The sequence below is a fragment of the Procambarus clarkii genome, chromosome 36, assembly GCF_040958095.1.
Source record: "Procambarus clarkii isolate CNS0578487 chromosome 36, FALCON_Pclarkii_2.0, whole genome shotgun sequence".
In the NCBI taxonomy this organism is placed as follows: Eukaryota; Metazoa; Arthropoda; class Malacostraca; order Decapoda; family Cambaridae; genus Procambarus; species Procambarus clarkii.
In genome coordinates, this window is record NC_091185.1 from 6,471,941 (window position 1) to 6,497,235 (window position 25,295).

Below are 25,295 nucleotides of genomic sequence, written 5' to 3' on the forward strand. Positions count from 1 at the left end.
CACTATTTTTCTGACTGTAAGTTTAAAAAAGTGGCCTTGTCACTGGAATAATTATTTAAAAATTGAAATTCATTCCGTTACTCATAAAATATATTTAGTTTTGTATTTCCATTTTAGGCACAAGTTTGCTGATCGAGAGATGTACAGAAGCCTGCGAAAAGCCCAAATGTCTCGATGGGCCCATAAGTCAGTAGCAGATGGAGTGGTGTTCTTCAAACGTGGCCAGTATGAGGAGGCCTTCCAGTGTCTCAATAAGGCCCTTCAAATCGACAGTGAAAATGTTGAAGCCTTTGTTGCAAAGGGCGCTCTGTAAGTTTGGCTCTTGTAGAGACTTTTTTCTGTGTGTGTTCTCATTAGATTTTAATAACAGGAAAGATAATGTATACTTCTCATCACATCACAGCACGGGTGGTACAAGAACAAGGGGGACACAGTGGAAACCGTCTACCCAAATGAGCCACAGGGACGTTAGAAAGAACTTTTTCAGTGTCAGAGTAGTTAATAAGTGGAATGCATTAGGCAGTGATGGGGTGGAAGCAGATTCCATACACAGTTTCAAGTGTAGATATGATAGAGTCCAGTAGGCTCAGAAATCTGTACACCACTATATCATCATATAAGCAAGCAAGGAACAATTACACAGCAGAAAGGATTTTTGAGAAAGGTATAGCAGACAAATGTTAAACAGATCCAGGCCTTTTCTGTAAATTCATTAAAAGCAAGCTACATGTAAAGGATAAAATCCAGAGATTGAGAATGGGAAATGGGACAACTGAGGTTGAAAAAGAAATGTGTGAAATGCTAAATGAACAATTCCAAAGTGTGTTTGTGCAAAATGAGGATTTCAGAGAACCGGACTCAATGCCAGTTTCAGAGAACACCATAGAATACATAGAGGTTTCCCAAGATGAAGTTGAAAAATTACTCAAGGGGGTAGGAAGAAATAAAGCAGTTGGACCTGATGGAGTTTCACCTTGGGTGCTGTGAGAATGTGCAACTGAGCTGAGCATTCCACTCCAAATAATATTCCAGACATCCTTGTGCACAGGAATCTTAGCAAATATATGTAAAAAAGGCAAACATAGTATCAATCAATAAAAATGGTAGTCGCGAGGAACCTCTTAATTATAGACCCGTATCATTAACAAGCGTGGTAGTCAAAACACTAGAAACAATAGTTAAAGCCAAATGGATTGAACACCTGGAGAGTAATGGCATAATAACAGACAGTATGGTTTTCGAACATTAAGATCCTGTGTAACAAATCTACTTAGTTTTTATGATAGAGCCACAGAGATACACAGGAAGAGGTGGTTGGATTGACTGTGTCTATCTGGTCCTAAAAAAGGATTTTGACAGAGTCCCACACAAGAGACTGTTCTGAAAACTTCAAAATGCTGGAGAGGTGATAGGGAGGCTTCTGACATGGATGATAAATTTTCTAACTGGCAGACAGATGAGGGCAGTAATCAGAGTAAATGTACCTGACTGGAGGAGTGTTACTTGCAGAGTACCACAGGGTTCAGTTCTTGCACCAGTAATGTTCATTGTTTACATAAACATTCTACCAGAAGGCATACAGAATTATGTGAACATGTTTGCAGATGATGCTAAGATACTGGGGAAGATAGGAGACGCAGACGATTGTGATGCCCTTTAAATCGATCAAGGTAAAATAAGTGTTTGGAGTGTAAATTGGTAAATGGAATTCAATGTGAATAAATGCCATGTTATGGAATGTGGAATAGGAGAAAATAGACCAGACACAACTTACAAATTGTGTGGAAAGGAATTACAGAACTAATAAAGAACAAAACTTACAAGTGGTTTTGTATAGTAAGCTGTTGCCAGAGGAATACATAAAGAACATTGTGAGAGGAGTGTATGCATCACTTTCCAACTTCAGACTTGCTTTTAATTATGTGGATGGTGAAATACTGAAGAAAATGCTCATGACTTTTGTGAGACCAAAATTGAAATATGCAGCTGTTGTATGGTGCCCAAATCTCAAGAAGCACATAAGGAAACTGGAAAAGGTGCAACGGCATGCTACAAAATGGCTTTCGGAACCGAGAAACATGAGTTACGATGAGGGACTAGAGGTGTAAAACATGCCAAAACTAGAAGATAGAAGAAAAATAGGTGATATGATCACCACTTACAAAATACTAATAGGAATCGACCAAATTGACAAAGATTTCATGAAACCAGCAACTTCACCAACAAGAGGACATAAGAGGACTAAAGAAACAAAGGTGCTGAAAAAATATTACAGTTTTCTTTTGCAAACAATTCAGTAGATGGTTGGAACAAGTTAAGTAGGAAGGTGGTGGAGGCCTAAACTGTCAGTACTAGTAGTTTTAAAGTGTTATACGACAAAGAGTACTGGGAAGACAGGACACCACGAGCATAGCTCTCATCCTGTAACTACACTTAGATAATTACCAGTTGATTGAGAGGTGGGACCAAAGTGCCAAAGCTCAACTCCTGCAAGTTCAATTAGGTTAGTGCATCACAGTTGGTCTTCAAGATCACACCCAAACTGACTGTCAAGACAACACCTAGCCCAGCCTAGATGTCAAGGCATCACCCAACCTTACCTCTTAAGACCACATCTATCCAGCTGTCCAGTCCTCAGCCAACCTTACTCAAGACCACACCCAACCTGATGGCAAAGACCACACCCAACCTGACTATCCAAACTATCATGACCTCACCTAACCTGTCAAGACTACACTTAGCCTGGTTGTCAAGACCTTGCCCAATCTTACTTCTCAAGACCACACATATTTGGCTGTCCAGTCCACAACCAACCATACAGGGAGCCACGAGGGCTTCCCTCAAGAAACTCGGTATTGAATGCAATGAAATACCAACTTCTGGAGAAGCCCCAGGGGTTCCTTGCCTCCCTCCCACCCTCCAGATTTGTCAGTTCATTGTCAGTTTGTTCATCAGGTCTAGAACTGACTTGGAAAGCCAGAATGAGCCATCTGGTGGTGATAATCTGTACTAACAAGTTTTGAGCTCATTTGAATGAATCCCTTGTTCTGTGTCACTCGTTTGCAGTAGTTGTTTGGCAGTTTTTGAGGTTTCATTTTCTGTTAACCCTCCAGTTGTCTATAAAGCTGCACTGACTTTCTGGAAGCTTTTCCTGGTGAAGTGGTGGAGTGTCACCCAATTTCTGCGGCTCTTTGAGAGGGCCAGGTTCTGGCTTTGGTCTCCATTTGGGCCAAACAGAACTCTACATGGTTGATGTGACCCTTTAGTATGAAGAAGTCTCAGTAAGATAGCTACTGGGGCTCCTCCAGAAATTGGCAATTCATTACATTCAATGCTGGAGTTTTGCGTTTGATCTCGATCCTATCGCTGCCTACTTTGTTTAATTTCTCCTTTCATCTAGGAAGCTGCCTTTAGCTCCGTTCTTCATGTTTTATTTTTTTCCACTTACTCCTCATTTCCCACATCAACTACTCTCTGGCTTTATAATGACTTCCTTTCTCTGTATGTCTCGGTTTCGACTTCATAATGGTGAAGACATCATACAGTTCCTTTCATCTTGTGTGTGTGGGTTGGATTATTTGTTTTCAGCTACATTATTGTGACCTCATTGCAGCAATAATAATAATATTAATGTTTATAGTTAATTATTCTTAAATTTCTCTAAGTTTTTATATATATTGTACTCGGTTTTCTCAAGTACTGTACTCGTCTCATTTCTCACATTCACATTATTCTAATGTATTATCGCTCTTGTTTTCAGGTTGGCTAATTTGGGCAGGTTTGAGAAGGCTGTTGAAGACTTTGAGCAGGCACTTAAGTTCAATCCAAAACACAGCAATGCTTGCAAATATATATGCGAGACACTTGTTGAACTTGGCAGACAGTAAGTTTTATTGTATTCTTTTGTAACGACTATACTCCAGTCACAAACTTATTTTAAGGAATATTTTCTGTTATCAAATTTGTTGTAGTATAGTACATTTTGAACAGCAGAGGAGAAGCACTCCTAGAGCACTGTGTTAGTGTTGATTTTTTTTTTTTTTTTTTTTTTTTTTGAGATATATACAAGAGTTGTTACATTCTTGTACAGCCACTAGTACGTGTAGCGTTTCGGGCAGGTCCCTGGAATACGATCCCCTGCCGCGAAGAATCGTTTTTTTCATCCAAGTACACATTTTACTGTTGCGTTAAACAGAGGCTACAGTTAAGGAATTGTGTTGTATTGTCTGCAATGCTTTGTGGCTGCTGGAGCTCCATAGAAAGTGTAGCATTACAAGCTCATAATCCTTTGACATTTTATTTGGATGTCTGAGTTTCCCAACTATTTGTTCCTAAGTTGCCACATCAAACTAAATTTTTATACCTAATTCATCTAAATAAACCTACAAAACTATGTTCAAGTTATTACTTACCTTGCTGTTGAATGCTGTAGGCGTATGGAAGATGGTGAGGAGGGGGGAGGAGGAGAGGAGTTACTGTTTGGAAGGGGAGTCCCCTTCCATTATCACATCAGGCAGTGAGGACCTTTCTGGTGTGCTCTCCCTGGCACGTTTTATCCGAGTGCCACTAGGTCCTGGTTGAGGCTCACTGCTCGATTTTCAACTTTGCAGTTCTTCTCATACTTCACACATTTTCTTAATCAAGAAGGGACATCCTCTACTACCTCTACTCACAGCTATTTTCTTAGGTTGAACCTTATCAATGGCTTTCTTGAGACCCATGGCGAGATATACAATAACAACTTTTATGCTCAAATGGCCAAAAAAACGACATAAAACTGTAAATCCTTGTGAAAAATTCAGGAGGGATAATCACTGGGCGGGAGACAATGGTAAACTGAGGGGTGACGATTGCCGTGCCACCACGCGCTAGGTCGCCCTGAACGCGTATCAACAAACTCGCATTCCGAGGTAACCCTTGCCTTCCGAGACATTTTCCGAGGAAATCCTGCTCGTATTCCGAAAAACTTGCATACAGGGACACTCGTGTTCCGAGGTACCACTGTATATGATATCATATTACCTCGCCTTCCCCTATCACTATAGAATATTTTTGTTAACAGAGTTGATATATGATTTAATTGTATAATGACTATTAGTGAGCCCATGTTTGTGTTTTCTTATGATGCTTGATGTGAGCTCCTGATACATAATGCCCGAAACGCTATGCATACCAGTGGCTTTAGGTATTGTATTTTCTAGCTCTATCTTTAAATCCAACATTATGTTTGTAACTAATCCTCTATGTATGTACTTTTACCTGAAGAAACAATTGGTTTGATTTGATAATACAGTACTGTATTTTGTAAACCATTAGACAGCGTTTATCGTCATACGTTGATTCGCAGGATTTAAACAATTATTGTCTGGATTTTATATGTATGGCACAAATAAGGATTTAATAGCTCTATGTAGATATAATGGAGCTTATGTTGACCCATCAAAAAAGATCCACCTGTTGTTTCATGATTGCACTGCTATGTGAATGCATTTATCATCATAAATATTGCTAGGTGAATGCAGTCATCATCGTTGTATAAGATTTCATCATAATTACATGATAGAGTATGTATGTTGTCTCGTATACCTCGGTGTGAGCTAAGTCGGCATCGTGTGGTGACAGACGCCACTCCACGTACCCACTGCGCAACCTTTCACAGTGCCTCCACCCAATAAAAATCTAAATATTCACTTATTTTTATATTTCTCTTAAATTTGAAATACAAATTAATAATTCTATAATGAAAATTTGTTTGAAATATTTTGCACATAGGTGGGTATGACCATTTTTCCATAGCCGGTGTCCTAGGGTTAAGTCTCCTTTATATTTTACAGTGTTGCATTATATATATATACTACATATATATAGTATATACATTACATATATATTTTTTCTTACAGGTTAGAAGAAGAAGAAAAAATGGATGAAGCCGAAGAGAAATATAAAAAGTGCTTAGAAATCAACTCTGAACATGCTGCAGGTCTGGAAGCACTCAACTCTCTCAATAAGTATGTTTTACATTCATCTTCTATCAGCTTATCTCTGTTTATTTATCTGATCATTTTATCCAATTTGTTTCATCTTGGATTAAATGTGAATAGTATGTGTATTAACCTTTAAACTGCACAATACATCAACAGCTGGGGTTGGTAACTGTTGCGGAATTGCACGCCACAGTTATTGATGTGTTGGAGTGCAGCGCAAGATTTGAAAGTCCCGCGACTACACAGGGTTTACTACAGCTTCCTCAGGGCTCTTGTTATCAGACGCCATTTAAAAAAAATCGTGGGCAACATTCCCGGGTGTGAGAGCCTCGGTACTGAGGGACTCGCCAAGGCAGCTTGTGACCACAGCATGCAAGACTCACATGCAGCATGAGCTAACAGCACTGCTGTTCAGCTTGTGACCACAGCATGCAAGACTCACATGCAGCATGAGCTAACAGCACTGCTGTTCAGCTTGTGACCACAGCATCACCTAAAAATGTCAAAATATATATGTACCTGCTATTATTTAGCAATGATAGTATTACAGAAGACCCCTGACTCCTAAAAAGACCAGGATTCTGATACTATCAGGATTGTTGTGATAATTAGTGCTGTGCTGTATGGTGGGAGGAGTAATGGTGAGGGAGGTAGCATCTGCTGACTACGTATTCACCTAGTTGTATTAAAGCTAGAATATGCAGCAGTTGTATGGTGCCCATATCTTAAGAAGCACATCAACAAACTGGAAAAGGTGCAAAGACATGCTACTAAGTGGTTCCCAGAACTGAATGGTAAGAGTTACAGGCATTAAATATGCCAAAACTAGAAGATAGAAGAAAAAGAGGAGATATGATGACTACATACAAAATAGTAACAGGAATTGATAAAATTGATAAGGAGATTTCTTGAGACTTGGAACTTCAAGAACAAGAGGTCATGTTTTGACTTGTCCCTCTTCTTCGGGGTTCAGGGACTGGCTAGGTTTCGTGGTGGAGCATCAGGCTTGCAGCTTTCGTGGCCTTCCTATTGACTTGCATCTGCCTCCCCGCGTATTCACGCATCTCACCCGGGTCATGGTGACCTGTCTGCTAGGAGTTTGGGTCCTGGCCTACCTCGATGACTGGCTGGTATGGGCTCCAAATCGGTCCGTTTGTCTGCTTGCCAGGGGTGTGGTTCTTTCCCAGCTCGCCAGGTTCGGGTTCTTGGTGAACTGGAGGAAGTCCCATCTGTTTCCATCCCAGGTTCGGACCTGGCTGAGTCTTGTTTGGGACACTGTTTGTTAACATGTCTCTTCCTCCTGAGGCATTGCTACGGCTGTGGTCCCGCCTTCAGCTTTTCTGGGGGAGGGGGGTCCCTGGTTACTTGGCAGTTGCTCGAGCAGTTGTGTGGGAGTTTGAACTTTGCCGTGCTGGTCTACCTGCTGGGTTAGGTTTGGCTTCGGTGCCTGTTCTGGTTCCTTCGGGGATGCCCCTTCCACCTCTCTCACAATTGCTGGGTTCGTCTTCCGGGGCCCTTGCGTCAGTTGCTGCGTTGTCCGGTACGCAGCTGGTTTGGTCTTCTCTGCTCTTCATGTCTGGTCTTTTTGACGCTGGTTTATCGCCATCTTTATGGTGATCAGGTGGCTACATTGATGGTGTCCCACCTGAGAGCTTCATCTCGGTGACAGTATGAAATTTCCTGGGGTTCTTTTCGCCATTTCTCTCTTTTCGTAAGTTGTGTTCTATTTCGGATCGGGTTGTCTCGTCCTTTCTTTCTTTCTTGGCTTTTTCAGGTTCGTCATTTGATGCCTAATACTTTCGCCTCGTATCATGTGATGCTGGCAGAGCCACTCCAGCTTGCGTTCGGGGTGGACGTCTTGTCTGCCCCATTCTGTAAGTTTTCTCGTGCTTTGTTTCACCTCCAGCATACTCATTCCCCACCTGAGCTGTCCTGCTCCTTGGTCAGGGTGTTTTCCTATCTTTCCTCCCCTCAGTTTGTGGTGGCCCCCTTCGGTTCAGGATTGTTTTTCCAAGGCTCTGTTTTTGTTGGCATTAGCCTCTGGGGGGTGGGTCGGGGAGCTTCATGCTCTCCAACGGCACAGGGGTTTCTGTTCTTTCGGTTCTGGTGGTAAGTTTGTTCGTTTGCAACCATCTCCTTCTTTTCTGGTTAAGAATGAGAGGGCTGCTTTTCGGAGGGGTCCTTGGGTCATTAATGCTTAGTTGGTCAGGCCAGAGGTGCATCATGTGATCGTGTCTGGTTGCGGATCTCCATCATTATCTGCACACTTCGGCTTTGGTGGCTGGGGATGCGCTTTGGGTTGATCCGGTTTCCCTTGTCTCCTGTTCATGGGCTCGGATCTCCCAGGTCGTCCGCAGGGTTATTAATTCTAGCCAACCTGTGGTCTATCCTTGTGCCCATAATGTTAGGTAGCTTGCTGCTTTGGATGTCGTGTTTGGCAACATGTCTTGGGCTGATATTCAGGCATTGGGATTTTAGAGGTCAAACAGGGTCCTGGCCACCCGTTATTTGGTTAACATTCTTGGTCCTGGGCATTCGTGTGTGGCTTTGAGTTGCAAGTTGCAGCCAGTTGTCTCGCCTTCGAGTTGAGCTTGTGGTAGCTGCCTCCCGGTTAAGTCCCTCTTTTTCCTTATCTTTGGTTATGTAGCTCCAGGGAGGCGAAGGGGCTCCCCACAGAAAACCGGCATTGAATGTAATGAAATGCCATTTTCTAGGTGAGCCCCGGAGGCTCCCAGGCAACCCTCCAACCCTCCCTCCGGTTGGCGGTTTCGATTTGCTGTTGATGCTTAGCCTCTGAACTGGGGTTGAGTAGCCGGTATGGTGAGTCCAGGGCTCCCTCCTCTCCCTCCTCTCCCTCCTCTCCCTCTTGGGAGAGGGGGGGGGGAAGCTGCACGGAAGAGCGACACGATGACATGGTGTGACTTTTGCTTTCTTCCTTGAGAATTGAGGGAGTTCTACCTCGCTGTTTGGCTTTCAGTTGTAATTTTCTTACCATGTGGCGTTTGTTTTGTTATGCCTACGTTTCTGGGTACCTAACACCAGTTGATGGCAGATAAGGTTAACCCCAACCACAAGGAGGTTTTCCAGGGCCATTGCTCCCTGCGCCTCTCTGAGGGGGCCATGTTCTGGCTAGTGGTCCCCAGTAGGCAGAACCCCATCGACTATTCCCCAGGTCTAAAGATTGCATATTAGTCCGATAGCTCCAGGGAGCCTACGGGGCTCACCTAGAAAATGGTGTTTCATTACATTCAATGCGGGTTTTTTAATCTACAACCACCCACTGATACATTGCTAAAACACATTAATAGTGCAAAGTTTGTCCAAAAAAAAGTGACACCTGTCTTTGGCATGTATAGAGCCTGCCTTCCTAGTCTAGTGCTTGCCGCATACCAATAATGAATATATGATGCATAATAAATAGTACTCGTAATTTGGTAATTATGAACATGTTAATCCCATACAGAAAGCTGAATCGTGTGAAAGAACAACAGTCTGGTGATACAGATTCTGTTCAGACAGTGCTTCGGGATCTTTTGGAATTGGAAGAAGAGTTTAAGAGGTATGGAAATACTTTTCTCATCTACTTGTATGCTTGTAATTATCTCTATTGACTTTTTCACAGTGATACCTGTTTTACTGGGTTAAAATCCATGCCAGGCCCTTGGGATTTTTTTTCAAGGATATTCCTGTGTGTGCCCTAAGCCTATGACTGGCCCACTAAGTGTTACTTGTTTCTTGTTTCTGTTTTATTTAGGTGGAGTAGGAGTATTTATGACTCTTAATGTTCACTTCAGTAAGATTATGTCCCATGTGTGTAACAACAACAACAACTGCTCTGTTGAATCAAAGTTGAAATCTTGTTGTGGCTGTAACTGTGCACTGTGTTAGATAATGTTCCAGTGGTCTGTTGTGACTGTGCACTGTGTTAGATAATGTTCCAGTGGTCTGTTGTGGTTGTAACTGTGCACTGTGTTAGATAATGTTCCAGTGGTCTGTCAGGCATTTCTCCACAGTGCTGCTATTTCCTCTCATCTTCTGGAACCTGTAAGCCTATTTCCCGTGCACATGGGTATCCAAGCCGGATGCGATGTAAGTGCACTTCTGTTGTTTTACTGCTGTTTTACCAAAATAAGTGGTTTGTAGTTGGTTGAATTCTTGTACCAACCTGCAGATCCTGATTCTAGTCAGGACTAGAATCTGTGATGCCAAATCTAGTATCACCACAACACAGCAGGTTATAACCTGCTGTGTTGTGGTGATACTAGATTTGGCATCACAGATTCTAGTCCTGACTCCTAGTAGGCAAGAGTGTCTCGCAAAGGTTATGCCTGGTGCATCTTTCCAAATCATTTCTGGAGCAGCAATTACCTCAGGAGTAACTGAAAGGGCCCTCCCAGAATAGAACATTTAGTACACTAGAGTACTAGATGTACTTTAGTACACTAGAGTACTTCTAGTACTGTACTAGTACAGTACTAGACTCTTTGGAAAAGTTGTCTTGTTTAATATTTATCTATAATAAACCTCCGTGAAAAGCACTGTCTTTGTATATGATTTTGTATATATTTCTGATGCCTATGGTTATGTTGAAGTAAGACGGAAAAATAAAATGAAGTATTTATCTTTCATATTTCAGAAAGCGCAACCGCACTAATTCAGAGTCCAAAATTAGTCCAAAATCCAAATCGGACGCACGGTCTAGACGCTCTACATCAAGAGGTCAATCAAAGAGCAGCAGTCATGCTCACTCCAGGTCAAGAAGTAAATCCATGTCTCCCTTGTCTAAAAAGCTAGCGCAGCAAGAAGGAAAATGGCATCCACCCTCCAACATTAACACTACTGAAACTTATTTGGAGGGTAGTATGCCTGCCAGCATGAATGTTGCTCCTCCTCCTCCTCTACCTCCAACAAATTATGGTTACCCCATGACTGGATGGTCCCCCTCCACTATGGCTCCAGTGATAGCCAATTCACAAGTGCCGCCACCTTCAGCAATGTTCACACAACCACCACCAGGCTACCCAGTAATACCACCTCAAGGTTAGATCATCTATTACTCTCTTCGTCTGGATATATAACATTTTAGCTCCCACAGAGGGGAATAATTTTTGGTCACATTGTAATTTATTATTTTTCAGATATTCAGGTTGGAAAATTCTGTGGTTCTCAAATATTATTTTTTCTTATCACTGTTTTATATATCTGGAAAGTGTCTTTGCATTGCATATCATCTTAAAACTTTCTTGACTTATTTATTGTGATGTAGGGAAGGATCCTGAAATTATTGTGCTACTTTTACATTTGTGCCAGGTTTTGAAATCATTTAATGTATCATTAGTGGGGTGAGGAAACCTTGAAGTCATGCTTAAAAGTTACTGTATCAAAATTTCTCTACACCTATAGTGATGCCATGGGATGCTCCCACTACTGTTGTACTGGGATGCTCCCACTACTGTTGTACTGGGATGCTCCCACTACTGTTGTACTGGGATGCTCCCACTACTGTTGTACTGGGATGCTCCCACTACTGTTGTACTGGGATGCTCCCACTACTGTTGTACTGGGATGCTCCCACTACTGTTGTACTGGGATGCTCCCACTACTGTTGTACTGGGATGCTCCCACTACTGTTGTACTGGGATGCTCCCACTACTGTTGTACTGGGATGCTCCCACTACTGTTGTACTGGGATGCTCCCACTACTGTTGTACTGGGATGCTCCCACTACTGTTGTACTGGGATGCTCCCACTACTGTTGTACTGGGATGCTCCCACTACTGTTGTACTGGGATGCTCCCACTACTGTTGTACTGGGATGCTCCCACTACTGTTGTACTGGGATGCTCCCACTACTGTGGTCTCATTTGCAGTTAATATCTAAAGACATTTTGCACTATAGCTGATTTGTTTTTATATATATAAATTGCAAGAACTGTTAAAGATTAGATTAAATTTAGAATGTATGTCTTAGAAGCTAACCATATTTTATCCACATCTTGGGGCAAATAGGTGCAAACAGCCAAGTTTGAAACAGTTCAAAGTCAGTACCACCAAGGAATACATGAAAGAATGTACTCACCTCATGCTACTCGAGTGTTTGGGTACAGCAAAAATCATCCCAGGTCCCCAAGAATGAGAGTGGGTTGCCCACAATTAGGACAAATCAGGGACCTCGTATCGCAACCAGAAAGAAGCAGCTGACCCAAACTCAAACGAAGAAAGATCCATCAAAACATAAGGTCCTGAACCTGAAAGAGGAACAGAAACATTCATGTGCACTAATCAGGGAGAAACACAGAGGCTTGCAAACCTCCACACCTAGAATGCCTCTGAAGATTCTAACAATTTCAGAAGCACTTTTGGGGAGGAGCCACCAAGGAATCTATTTCAAACATCGAAGGCAGATGTAAAAAACTTTGCATTAAGAGAATACCCCTCCATAGAGGAAACCAAAGACCAATTTGGGTTGAAGGGCACTTTATGACTCTCCCCAGGTTAACCCCTTTCCTCCTTTTCCCCCCTCCCCTTCCCCCCCTAGTAAGGAAGTAAATGAGATGTGTGCCAAATTTTGCAAAATTTACGATGAAAGCACACAAACGTTCATACCAAAACAGAGTTGCAGACCTAGGAAACAGGACTGGTTCAACAGAAATTGCAAGAGGGCCAGAGACCAAAAGACTCAAAAATGGAATCAGTATAGGAAGAGGCCTAACCCCCAAACATACCAGCGATACAAAGATGTGAGACACAACTAGACGGCAGTGAGGAGAGCGGCAGAAAGGCATTTTGAAAAAGGGATAGTGGACAAATGTAAAACAGAACCAGGCCTATTATGTATATTGATTAACAACAAATTGCAGGTAGAGAATAATATTCAGAGGTTGAATATGGAAAACAGTTTCACGGAAAATGAAAAAGAAATGTGTGAAACATTAAACGAAAAGTTCCAAAGTATGTTTGTACAAAATGAAATTTTTAGGGAACCAAACACAACAAGAATTCCAGAGGACAACTTGGAGTACATAGAGATGTCTAGAGTCGAGATGCATAAAATGCTCAAGGAGCTAAGTTGGTCCAGATGGAGTTTCACCAAGGCTTCTGAGAGAATGTGCACCTGAACTCATTATTCCACTTCAGCTGATTTTTCAGGCATCCCTGTATACAGGAGTCATAGCAGATGTGTGGAAAAAGGCTAACATAGTTCCAATCTACAAAAGCAGCAGTAGGGATGACCCGTCAATTATAGGCCTGTATCATTGACAAGTGTAATACAGTAGTCAAAATTTTTGGAAAAAATAATTAAAACTAAGTGGGTAGAACACCTGGAAAAATACAATATAATATCTGACAGTCGGTATGGTTTTCGATCTGGAAGATCCTGTATAACAAATTTACTTAGTTTCTATGATTGAGCCACAGAGATTTAACAGGAAAGAGATGGTTGGGTTGACTGCATCTATCTGGACCTAAAAGAGGCTTTCGACAAAGTTCCACATAAGAGGTTGTTCTGGAAACTGGCACATATTGGAGGGGTGACACGTAAGCTTCTAACGTGGATGAAAAATTTTCTAACATAGAAAAATGAGGGGCAGCAATCAGAGGCAATGTATCGGACTGGAGAAATGTCACAAGTGGAGTACCACAGGGTTCAGTTCTTGCACCGGTAATGTTCATTGTTTACATAAATGATCTACCAGATGGAATACATATGAACATGTTTGCTGATGATGATAAGATTATAGGAAAGATATGAAACTTAGATTATTGTCATGCCCTTCAAGAAGACCTGGACAAAATAAGTATATGGAGCAACACTTGGCAAATGGAATGTAATGTGAATAAATGCCATGTTATGGAATGTGGAAGTGGAAAACATTGACCCCCACACAACCTATAAATTATGCGAGAAATCTTTAATGAATTCTGATCAAGAAAGAGATCTATGGATGGTTCTAGATAGAAAACTATCACCTGAGGATCACATAAAGAACATTATGTGAGGAGCCTACGCCATACTTTCTAACTTCAGAATGGCTTTTAAATACATGGATGGCGAAATACTAAAGAAATTGTTCACGACGTTTGTTAGACTAAAGCTGGAATATGCAGCGGTTGTGTGGTGCCCATATCTTATGAAGCACATCAATCAACTGGAAAGGGTGCAAAGACATGCCACTAAGTGGCTCCCAGAACTAAAGGACAAGAGCTACGAGGAGAGGTTAGAACATTAAATATGCCAAAACTAGAAGATAAAAGAGAAAGTAGCGATATGATCACTACGTACAAAATAGTAACAGGAATCGATAAAATTGATAGAGCAGAATTCCTGAGATATGGAACTTCAAGAACAAGAGATCATAAATTTAAACTAACTAAACAAAGATGCTGAAGAAATATAAGAAAATTCACTTTCACAAACAGAGTGGTAGACGGTTGGAACAAGTTAGGTGGGAAGGTGGTGGAGGCCAAAACCGTCGGTAATTTCAAAGCGTTATATGACATAGAGTGCCTGGAAAACGGAACACCACGAGTGTAGCTCTCATCCTGTAACTACCCCACACCCCAGAGACAGAGGTTTTCAGGCAAAGCCTTATCTCAAAACAGATGCTGAGGACAGAACAGTGTTTCTCCACGAGGAAGGATCTGCTGTCTCAGTAATCCCCTGTGAAACAGAAGGTAGCAAATTCTTGGCAAGAAGCAGCAGCAGCAACCACCTCCACTGTTAATGGAGGTGAAATTTAGGAAAACCTTTCCTGTAAAGCAACAGCTGCCTGATAAGCGGAGTCCTTAAAGGGAGATTCGGCCAAAATCAAAACCAAGAGATGACACGCATCACAGGCCTCGGTGTGGAATGCATCACCCACCCAGCAGGCAGCATGGTGGAGGCAGTGAATATGGCCATTAGAGTTTGATGAGACCGAGATGCATTCTTCAAACTCAAACTAATTGAGTACAGTATCAAGAGAACTGGTCCACAATGATCCCTACTGAAAACTCCTAATGGCTTGCCAGGTCCCAAAAGATAATCCAAGCAGGAAGAACCAGGCATAGTCTGCCTGATATCATCAACCAGGTATCAAATATTACAGGCACCAAAAACAGCTCACAGGCATAGGCAACTGAATGGCCATGTCCCAAATTTGCACAGTAAAATAACAACATACTGGAGTGAACGATATGGCAGGAAATGCAGAACAGAGCCAGTGAAGAGTAGAGGTGTCATAGGCACAATCAGAGAACACTGTATGAATTCACAGAGAAATTGAACCATGATGAGGGTTCAAACACCCAATGCATAAATTCGAACCCTCAACCTGGCTCCTGTGGATTTGTTTAACACAGTATGAACATCAGAAATTTACAGTTGATCAGTATCCTCCCAGCAAGTAGAAAAAATATTACCAATATTGCCAAAACAAAAGTGGAAGTCTAAAAAAAAAAAAAAAAACTTGACAGTTTTCTGCAAGAATTGCTGAACCAACCAGGCTATAGTGGATATATGGGCCTATGAGCTGCTCCAAGTAACAGCCTTTTGGGCCAAGCACTCTCTCGTATGCCAGGGCCAGGCTTGGGGAGTAGAAGAATTCCCAGAATTCTCTCCAGGTAAGATCCAAGTAAGACTGTAAATGGCATAAGTGGTGCACCTTAAAAACTGCATACGAGTACCCTGTGCAACCCTGCTAAAAGAAGAAAACCTTGACCGACCCAGCCACAAATCCTCACAGAGAAGTAAAAAAACATGTGCCCTCTGGGCGAGGCTTCCTCCACAAGAGCACTGTACTCTGAGGGACAGTCTCCCAAACCTTCCAGGGAAGACAATACTGGCTGGCCAGAGGTAACACCTAAAGTAGCAACTCTAGGCATGAGCTGCTCATGGTGAACTAGTAATAAAAAAACAAAACAAAAAAAAACAAATGATGCTTGTAAACACAGGCATGTTTACACAAGAAACATAAACACAAGAAAGCATTAAAATTCAAAATGAGTATACAAGTAATGGGCCCCCCTGCAGGATAAAATCCAAGGATGGCAGTCACTTGTATAAATAACTGAGACCCAAACAACTAGCAGGAATGAGCATAATAGTGACCTGTTGACATGATACACCCAGCTACATGTCAGGTGCCAGGATAGAGTTGTTAGGTGTGTGGTCACCTGATGGCATGTAGATGTAACTGTGAGTGAACCGTTTCAGCACCAAGTGGTCATTTTTTGGTGTCATTTTCTTTGTTTACCTTGCTGTTCTCTGTATTGTTTCACTCTACCTTTCTGCTGGGATTTTCTTGCTCTGAGCTCTTATCCTTGGCTCTCCGCACCTCTATAGATCTGGGCCAGACTTTGGCCACTAGTTCCTGGTAGGCTTACAGTGACTCACAAGGGCCTGGCAGGGATGGAATTGGGTGGAGTTATCCAGGTTGCTAGCAACAAGGAGTCTCCATATGAGTCCTTGCAGAAACACACTGTGCTGCCATCATTTTATTATAGGATAGATAATTGGTACGAGGAGGAGGAGTCTGTCTGAAATATTCTGGCACATTCCTAGGCAATACAAAACATTCCCGATGTCAAATAGGGAAAGTTTTTTATTATTACAGGCATGGCATTTGAATCCAATTATGCGAGTCGTGAGGATGAGGAATATAAAGCTCGAGTTGATAAGTTCTTGAAGCAGTTGGAAGGATCCAGGTAATGTTTATTTGGTTTTACACATACTGTACTTAAATTATTAATATCTATTATGACAGATTTGACAGTAAATATAAATTTTCCTTATTCAGGAATCTTAAGCTACTACAAGGAATATTTGAATGTATAAATAAATCGCATTTGTTCCCTTTTCATCTTGTTATATATACACAATACTTAAAGTTTTATCAAGCACTTCTTAGTAACCTTGATGCTGTTCCTATTGTGTACTTGATGTACTTGACCATGTGATGATGGACTCTTGCACCCACTACTGGCCAGGCCCGCTGACAAAAAGGACCGAAGTAAAAAGAGCAGCACCAGAGACAGGGAGTCCAGGAAGAGAAGAAAACACAACAAAGGTAATATTCACATTAAATATATTTTATATTGAGCAACAGAGTACTTGGCGGGGAGCTGCCCCGTGCACCCTACAGCAGGGACACTGCTCAACCACTTGCCAGTCTGCTCTCCACTCTTTTGTGAAGTTTTTTTCTGTTGTACCTTTTTTCTCATTGCTGCTTCTTGCCGTTTAACCTCCCACTTCAGTGAGAGAGTTTATTCTAATTATATTATGATATTTTTGTTTCACGTTGCAAGCAATGTGAAATACAAAATTCCTTGGCAAATATTTCAGAGTCTGCTTGAGAGGAACCCTCAGAGAAGGGAAGTCCCCATGGGAGGAGGACATAGAAATTTCCAAAGACGAAGAATTGCAACTTCCGCTAATTTAGCCATCATTACATTTCAGAAATAAATATTTTGCAGCTGCGATGAAAGTTTTTTGGATGGACACACATTAATTAAGTTTAAATGTCTTTAGATTAAATAGTGCAGTACTGTACTGTATTTAAAAAAAATGCAAATTTGTCGAGATTATTTTAATTGGAATGCAATATACGTATTTTATTCTGTATTCCTTTCCATTTAAAATAGCGAAATATTGGAAAATGGAGGCTAATAAGAATTTTATGGAATATTAATTTATGATGTAAAGAATATTTTAGCGTGTACAATATACTGTATCTAGGAAGCCAATTAAAAGTGGGAACCCCCAGAAATTATATGATTATCCCAGTTGCAATTATCCATCACTATCCTTGGCCGATTATAGCAAGATTCTTAAACAGGGTACCGACGATGTTTCCTTGAAAGTAATTAGCCTAACTAAATTGATCTTATTAAGTTGTGAAATATATAAGGCACAAGGTGACATATGCTCAGGCTCTTGAGATTGGAGCAGTTAAAACATGAGGCTGAAAAAGAGTGGGTAACTATGAGGTGAAAGCACTAACCAGTATGAGTGTATGGCACCAGGCTGTTGTAGAAGAGGCAAGCTTGTACTCTGGAGTTGTTGTGGTATATGCTTGTGACTTCAATGGGACTTGATTCACCAAGGAGAATTATCTTGTGAATATATTTACTCTGCCCATCTGTAAAAGGAAAGGTCTTTATGACAGTTTAATAAGTGTATAGAGATGCAGACTTCTTGGTTCTTGGTTGTAAAATGACTAGTAGAATTTAGTCAGGAGAGTCATTTTTCTTGGCTATTCAGGTTTCTTGGAGGGAACTTGAATTTCTGTTGAATGGTTAAACTGAAGTTATTAACTGTTTATTGACTTGTGTAGTAAAAATATAATATAAAATGGTTGTTGATTTTAGAAAGTACATGTAATATTGAATAATAGTAATAGAAAATGTATTAGTGTTGCCAGAGGCTTGGCCACTAAAGTAACAATTGATGAATGTGGTGGAATGTGAACAGGGGAAAATTAACATTACAATACCTGAGTGAGAGTGTGAATCGAGGCTGGGTTGATATGATATAAACACCAGAGGTAAGATAGAGGAGCAGAGTAAAGGTGTAACCATATTAAAAAGTGTTTGGCAGCCAAAAAGCTAAAAAGCAACAAATATTAAGATTGTTGAACTCGTATGGTGCCTTGTATAGTACAGATTATCTGTATTACCCAGCATGCCACAATGGGCCATTACAAGAATAGATTGCAAGAGGAGTTTTATCATTGCTAGTTAGAATCTATTATTAACATGTTGAAATATTTGGATTTAGTCTTTTGTTAACTCTTTTGAGCTTTAGAAATGTACTATGGTGACTTACGACACTGCCTTGACACGTCAATTCTACCATTGATTCACACCGTTCCAAACAATTTGTCTGAATCTGTTCCTGTAACATCTTCCCATTTCTTGCAGTCATATCTAAGATAGGAAAAAGAATCCCCCATATGCTCAGTTGTAGCACACATTATGTGATATAAATACATACAAGCAGGATAAATGTGTGCCTAAGAACAAATATTTTTCTTTTAGGTAAGTAAAGGTTCCTTGCATTCTATTATTACTTCAAGAAGTTATCCATTGGGATGTGCTATTACCATTCTGCTGGGTTTGCACTTCATTTTTCATTTGTATATTTCTTTGCTTTCTTATGCAGTACAATCGTATAGACAATTATATTTTATAATTGTATATTTTATTAATTTACAAAATTATTAATTTTGGGTTGCGTGTGTTATTTGAACTCCTTGCACAGTGACATTTGACTATTTATCAGATGCCCGACACAGTGATAACTATGAGGCAAAGGTATTCACACACCTTGGGGACAACTGTCAATGAAAAGGTGGATTTTGTGAAAAACTAGAGCTTTCCTTGTTATTTACCCGTGTTATAAAATAGTTGGAGGGTTTATGTAGTGAAAATATAAATACAGTACTGTATGTCTAATTGTACTTTGCCTGCAGTTAGTCCAGTCAACCATTGCCATCAATCCATTGTGTGATACAGTGTGACCTTGCTGTGTTATGTATTTTTCTGTTGTAACATTAAAAACTTTGTAATATTTGTCTTTTATGATGAGGTCAAATGTGTTTATACTGTAGTTTATTTCCAGTGACCATTAGCATGGAAGGAAGACCAGTCAGACCACCACCAGCCTCCACTCATTTCCTAAACACACAACACACAAATTTAGGAGTTTATTATTTCTTTCATGAATGAACTGTACTTTTTATGCATGATGGAATAAGCTTATATAGTGGAAATAAGTGTGAATATATAGAGTGGAAAGATTACTGTTGTGTGAGGGAGGAAGGAGCAGGCAGCGTAAAACATCGTGTCGGCCATTACAGTTGGTTTACTGTTTTGATCTGTCGTGTTGCATTTCAGGAGAATTTGAGATTGTATCATAAGCTAAGAGGAGCTGGGTCTGGATGTAAATGGAAAGTGACTATGAGGATTTTGTAGCTTGATAAATAATGGTGTGTTTCATGTGTCAGTGACTGTGGGACCATGGTCTAGCCCTCTATGTTACACCATGTTGCCACTGTTACTTGGTGCACTTACTTCCACTCTTGATGTTCAAGCTCTGGGTCACATTTTGTCTTAAAGTTGTGGATAGAAATGGCTTCAGTAACTTCTTTCAATGCATTCCACTTGTCTTGCATCTTTATGACTGTTGCATATCCTACTCCCACTGATGTTCTCTTTTGCCACACCTTCTCTCAGTTTAAACAGGCTGTCCTTGTCCACTTTGTCTATTCCTCTTTGTATCTTGTACGGCATTACTATATTCTCTTATTAATTCTTCTCCCCAACAGTTGTGAGGTTGAGTTCCTTTAAGGGGCCGGAAAACTAATATTTCAACCTACCCCAAACTCTCAATATTTTTTTGCTTATATACTTGATAAATGTTCTGACTTTTCCTAATGGATCACCATCCTAACATGCACAAAAAAAACAAAAAAAAAAAACAACTTTTTTGAAATCATTAAAAAATGAAAAATATCACCAATTGTATTTTTTTCATTATGGTGTCAGATTAGATATGATCTTCATTTTGTATTTTTAGAATTAAGTTTGAGAGTATAGATTGATATAAATAAATTTTGAAATGTCCCCTTTCAAAATAAATGCCAAAAATACACAACAATGTATAATTAAAATGTTTTTTGATGTATGGCCAAAATTATACATTGAGAATGTAGAACAAACCACTATATACAAAATATGTAAAAATTTTGTTAATCAGAAACTGAATTTATAGAAGTTTTTTAAAGTTGAAAATCTAGTTCACCGAGAAAACTAAAGTTGAAGTTATCAACAATGACCTAAGAACTCCATTTGCTCTGACTGATGCCATGGCAGGTACAGGGAGATATATGGAGGTACAGGGAGCCGGTGGCTGAGCGGACAGAACACGGGACACATGATCCTGTAGTCCCGGGTTTGATCCCGAGCACCGACGAGAAACAATGGGCAGAGTTTCTTTCACCCTATGCCCCTGTTACCTAGCAGTAAATAGGTACCTGGGTGTTAGTCAGCTGTCACGGGCTGCAGTAAATAGGTACCTGGGTGTTAGTCAGCTGTCACGGGCTGCTTCCTGGGGGTGGAGGCCTGGTCAAGGACCGGGCCGCAGGGACACTAAAACCCCAAAATCATCTCAAGATAACCTCAAGATAGAAGATGGCTTAATACATTCATATCAGCCTGGATAGCTCTGGGGAGCCTTTGGGTCTCGCCCAGAAAATTGCCTTCCATTACATTCAATGCTTTTTTTACGTATAAAATCCACTTCTTAACATGTTGTGTTGCAATTTTCATGATGCTGTTACCAAATAATTGGAGATTTGTATAACATTTTCAAGTAATTTTCATGTTATTCAAATATTTTTTCGATACCCGGCCCTTTAACCTGTTAAGGGGCATTGCACACCTGTTATTGGCAAGAACTTCAAAGTGCAATTGTTAAGGACATATTTTTGTTGTTTTTATAAATGCTCAGGTTGTGTTAATGTCAAAATGTTTCCAAACTAAACTATTTTCATTTCAAAACAAAGAGTGACGAAAACATTTAAAAACATTAAAATATAGCCTAATTAAAAAAAAAAAGGACAACTCTCAAAATGACATTTGTTGGTTGGCGCAGTTGAGGGGTTAAGCTGTGTTACCTTTACCTTGAGGTTACTTTGAGATGATTTCGGGGCTTGGCGAGCCAGCGGCCAGGCCTCCTCGTTGTTGGACTGGTCAACTAGGTTGTTGGACTCGGCTGCTCGCAGCCTGACGTATGAATCACAGCCTGGTTGATCAGGTGTTGAAGTCTAAGCCCTCTCAACTCTGGTATTAGTCTTCAGCAGTTGCAAATCTATGTGCCATCTCAAATATCTGTTATTTCTTCAGGAGGTACAGATTCTATGCCATTGCTGTATTCTCCAGTAATGGTCTCACATGGGCAGTGTATGTATATGGACTTGATAGTATCCTTGTTTAAATTTGCATTTGCTGATATGTTTGCCAGATTGCAATATAACCCTGAAGCCCTGATCACAAGAGCTTCTTCAGTTAGTGTTAGGATTTTGTTCATTCCTACATCTTTTCTTCTTGTTGGTTCTTATCTAGTTATTTATGCAAAAACACATCAAAATTTTTCTAGCAGTCTAGGAAGATGCTGTCTAACCATTTATCATAACTATTGCCTTAGTTTGGTAATCCCTGTCATATAATTTCAATAAAGCTAATCTGACATGACATATTCACTCTGAATTTGTGTTGCCCCTCCATTACCAAATTTATCTCCTAGTTTTCCATTTTTCTTGTTCCGATTACTTTTTCCAGAATTTTGCATAGCATGCTTATTAGTGACACTGATCAATACTTTACTGCCTCTTGCCTATCCCTTTTCTTGAATACTGGAATTATTATAAAATGGCCTTTTTCCAGATTTCTGAGTCTCCATTCTCTTAGTGCAAAGGTTCTTAAATGAGGTGTGAGACTGATTTCTTGGGGTATAAGGATTATCATTGTTTTTAGATATCAGTATGGATAAATTTTGAGGAAGCTATTATGTTTATAAACCTCTGAAATCAAATTAATTGACTTAAAGGGTCTTTCAGAGCTCAAAAGGTTAAGCTAATGATATTTTTTTTCTTGAAGTAGCTTAGAATGAAGTTAACTCTGTAGAGGTGGATTAATAAGGTTTTGTAAAGTTTTTTTCTGACCATACTTATAGAGTGCATTGAAGATACTTTAACATCTTATACATTACCTTAAAGTACTAATAAGTAACATTTTCTTGGCAATTTTCTAAATAATCTCTTAGATTCTCACAAGAGAAGAAGCAGAAGAAACAGATCCCGAAGCAGAAGTCGGAGTAGGCGTGGCAGAAGTGGAAGCACTAGTAGCAGCACTAGCAGCAGCAGCATTAGCAGCAGCAGCAGTAGCAGCAGCAACCACAGCACTACAAGCAGAAGCAGCAGTACAAGCAGCAGTAGCACTAGCGTAAGCTCTGATGTTAGCAGCAGAAAAAAGTACAAAAAGAGAAAGAAATACAAGAAGAATGAGAAGAAAGGCAAAAAAGTTAGTAAAGCAGAGAAACTACACAAAGAGAAACATGAGGAAAAATCCAAATATCCATCAAGCATCTCAAAAGTGTAAGTTCATTCTGTTGTTTAATAACACTCTTGAATTAGCATTTTCTTTATTCTTTGCTTGAGTTGAGTTTTTCTGAAATTTTTGACATGTTTTTATTCTGCAAAAGTTTCAAAACATTTATCGTTTCAGCATTTGAATACGGAATTGTACATGTAGCCAGAATATGGAAGAGCCACATCATAGCCTGAGACAATTATAGAATGCAAGTAAATAAATTAATACATAAAATGCCGTCTCTTAGGTACATAATGAGCCATCTAACTCTGCAGTTACTTAGCTTGGCCTAGCGAGCAAACATTTCATTACTGTTATAGTGCCAGTATATGACATTGAAAGTGTTTGTAAAACAATGTAAAACATAAATTTTCTGGTTAAATAATGTTAAATTCCATTAGGTCACGTGATGAGACATGAAAATTATAATGAATGGGAAAACCTGTGTTTCAGTCAACTTTTCTGTCGAATGTCCTTCACAGATGAAAAAATGTGAATATAAGATGATTTATACTTCATTCATGTAACTATGTTTATGAAGCAATTAAAGATATTATTTTAAGACAATGAGTATAATTTTGCATATGCTTACGATTCCATCGACACCACCTCTTTACTCTGAATACTCCGGAAACCTGATCAGGGGTTTCTGTTTAATATATTTGGAGTAATGTAACAATTATTGTATACAAGACTGGAGGTTCAGATATACTGTACCCCATGTCCTGTATTATCTAAGGTAAGTTTCGTGGCTTTTTTGTATTGAATTTGCTAACAAATTTTTGATAGTTGCATTTCTAAGTATTTTTTGTAATAAGTCAATCTGGTTTAATTGTTACAGGGAAGATGATCCTATTCCAGAACTGGAAAGCTTGAATGAAAAGTTATCAGCTTATTATAAGAAAGTAGAAGCTAGTCAGAAACAGCCACTTACTAAGTAAGTATTTAAAAGCAGTATGATATTGCCAGTTTTTATATTCATTAAAACACACATTTTATTTTATTTGTTTCCATAGCTAACATCGCCATATGATCACTTTAGATTTTGATCATATTTGTGAGACAGGTTCATGGTTGTGTAACAGTATGTGTGAGACAGGTTCATGGTTGTGTAACAATATGTGTGAGACAGGTTCATGGTTGTGTAACAGTATGTGTGAGACAGGTTCATGGTTGTGTAACAATATGTGTGAGACAGGTTCATGGTTGTGTAACAGTATTTGTGAGACAGGTTCATGGTTGTGTAACAGTATGTGTGAGACAGGTTCATGGTTGTGTAACAGTATGTGTGAGACAGGTTCATGGTTGTGTAACAGTATGTGTGAGACAGGTTCATGGTTGTGTAGCAGTGTGTGTGAGACAGGTTTATGGTTGTGTAACAGTATGTGTGAGACAGGTTCATGGTTGTGTAACAGTATGTGTGAGACAGGTTCATGGTTGTGTAACAGTATGTGTGAGACAGGTTCATGGTTGTGTAACAGTATGTGTGAGACAGGTTCATGGTTGTGTAACAATATGTGTGAGACAGGTTCATGGTTGTGTAACAGTATGTGTGAGACAGGTTCATGGTTGTGTAACAATATGTGTGAGACAGGTTCATGGTTGTGTAACAGTATGTGTGAGACAGGTTCATGGTTGTGTAACAGTATTTGTGAGACAGGTTCATGGTTGTGTAACAGTATGTGTGAGACAGGTTCATGGTTGTGTAACAGTATGTGTGAGACAGGTTCATGGTTGTGTAACAATGTGTGAGACAGGTTCATGGTTGTGTAACAATATGTGTGAGACAGGTTCATGGTTGTGTAACAGTATGTGTGAGACAGGTTCATGGTTGTGTAACAGTATGTGTGAGACAGGTTCATGGTTGTGTAACAGTATGTGTGAGACAGGTTCATGGTTGTGTAACAGTATGTGTGAGACAGGTTCATAGTTGTGTAACAGTATTTGTGAGACAGGTTCATGGTTGTGTAACAATATGTGTGAGACAGGTTCATGGTTGTGTAACAGTATGTGTGAGACAGGTTCATGGTTGTGTAACAGTATTTGTGAGACAGGTTCATGGTTGTGTAACAGTATTTGTGAGACAGGTTCATGGTTGTGTAACAATATGTGTGAGACAGGTTCATCGTTGTGTAACAATATGTGTGAGACAGGTTCATGGTTGTGTAACAATATGTGTGA

At 40.0% G+C, this 25,295-nt stretch overlaps 1 protein-coding gene across 2 annotated transcripts in view; it reads left to right on the top strand.

Annotated features, from left to right (window-relative positions):
- The window catches only part of LOC123756105 (tetratricopeptide repeat protein 14), a 53,031-nt gene that overhangs the window by 20,360 nt on the left and 7,376 nt on the right, over window positions 1-25,295 (top strand). Inside the window, exons 8-16 of one of the 2 annotated variants that reach the window (XM_045739106.2) lie at window positions 118-309; window positions 3,761-3,883; window positions 5,901-6,008; window positions 9,448-9,543; window positions 10,621-11,024; window positions 16,580-16,670; window positions 16,953-17,032; window positions 22,789-23,119; window positions 23,956-24,051. In XM_045739106.2, coding sequence (XP_045595062.1) covers window positions 118-309; window positions 3,761-3,883; window positions 5,901-6,008; window positions 9,448-9,543; window positions 10,621-11,024; window positions 16,580-16,670; window positions 16,953-17,032; window positions 22,789-23,119; window positions 23,956-24,051 — 1,521 coding nt within the window. The remainder of the gene's footprint in view (window positions 1-117; window positions 310-3,760; window positions 3,884-5,900; window positions 6,009-9,447; window positions 9,544-10,620; window positions 11,025-16,579; window positions 16,671-16,952; window positions 17,033-22,788; window positions 23,120-23,955; window positions 24,052-25,295) is intronic. The other variant, XM_069336528.1, reaches the window with a different exon arrangement.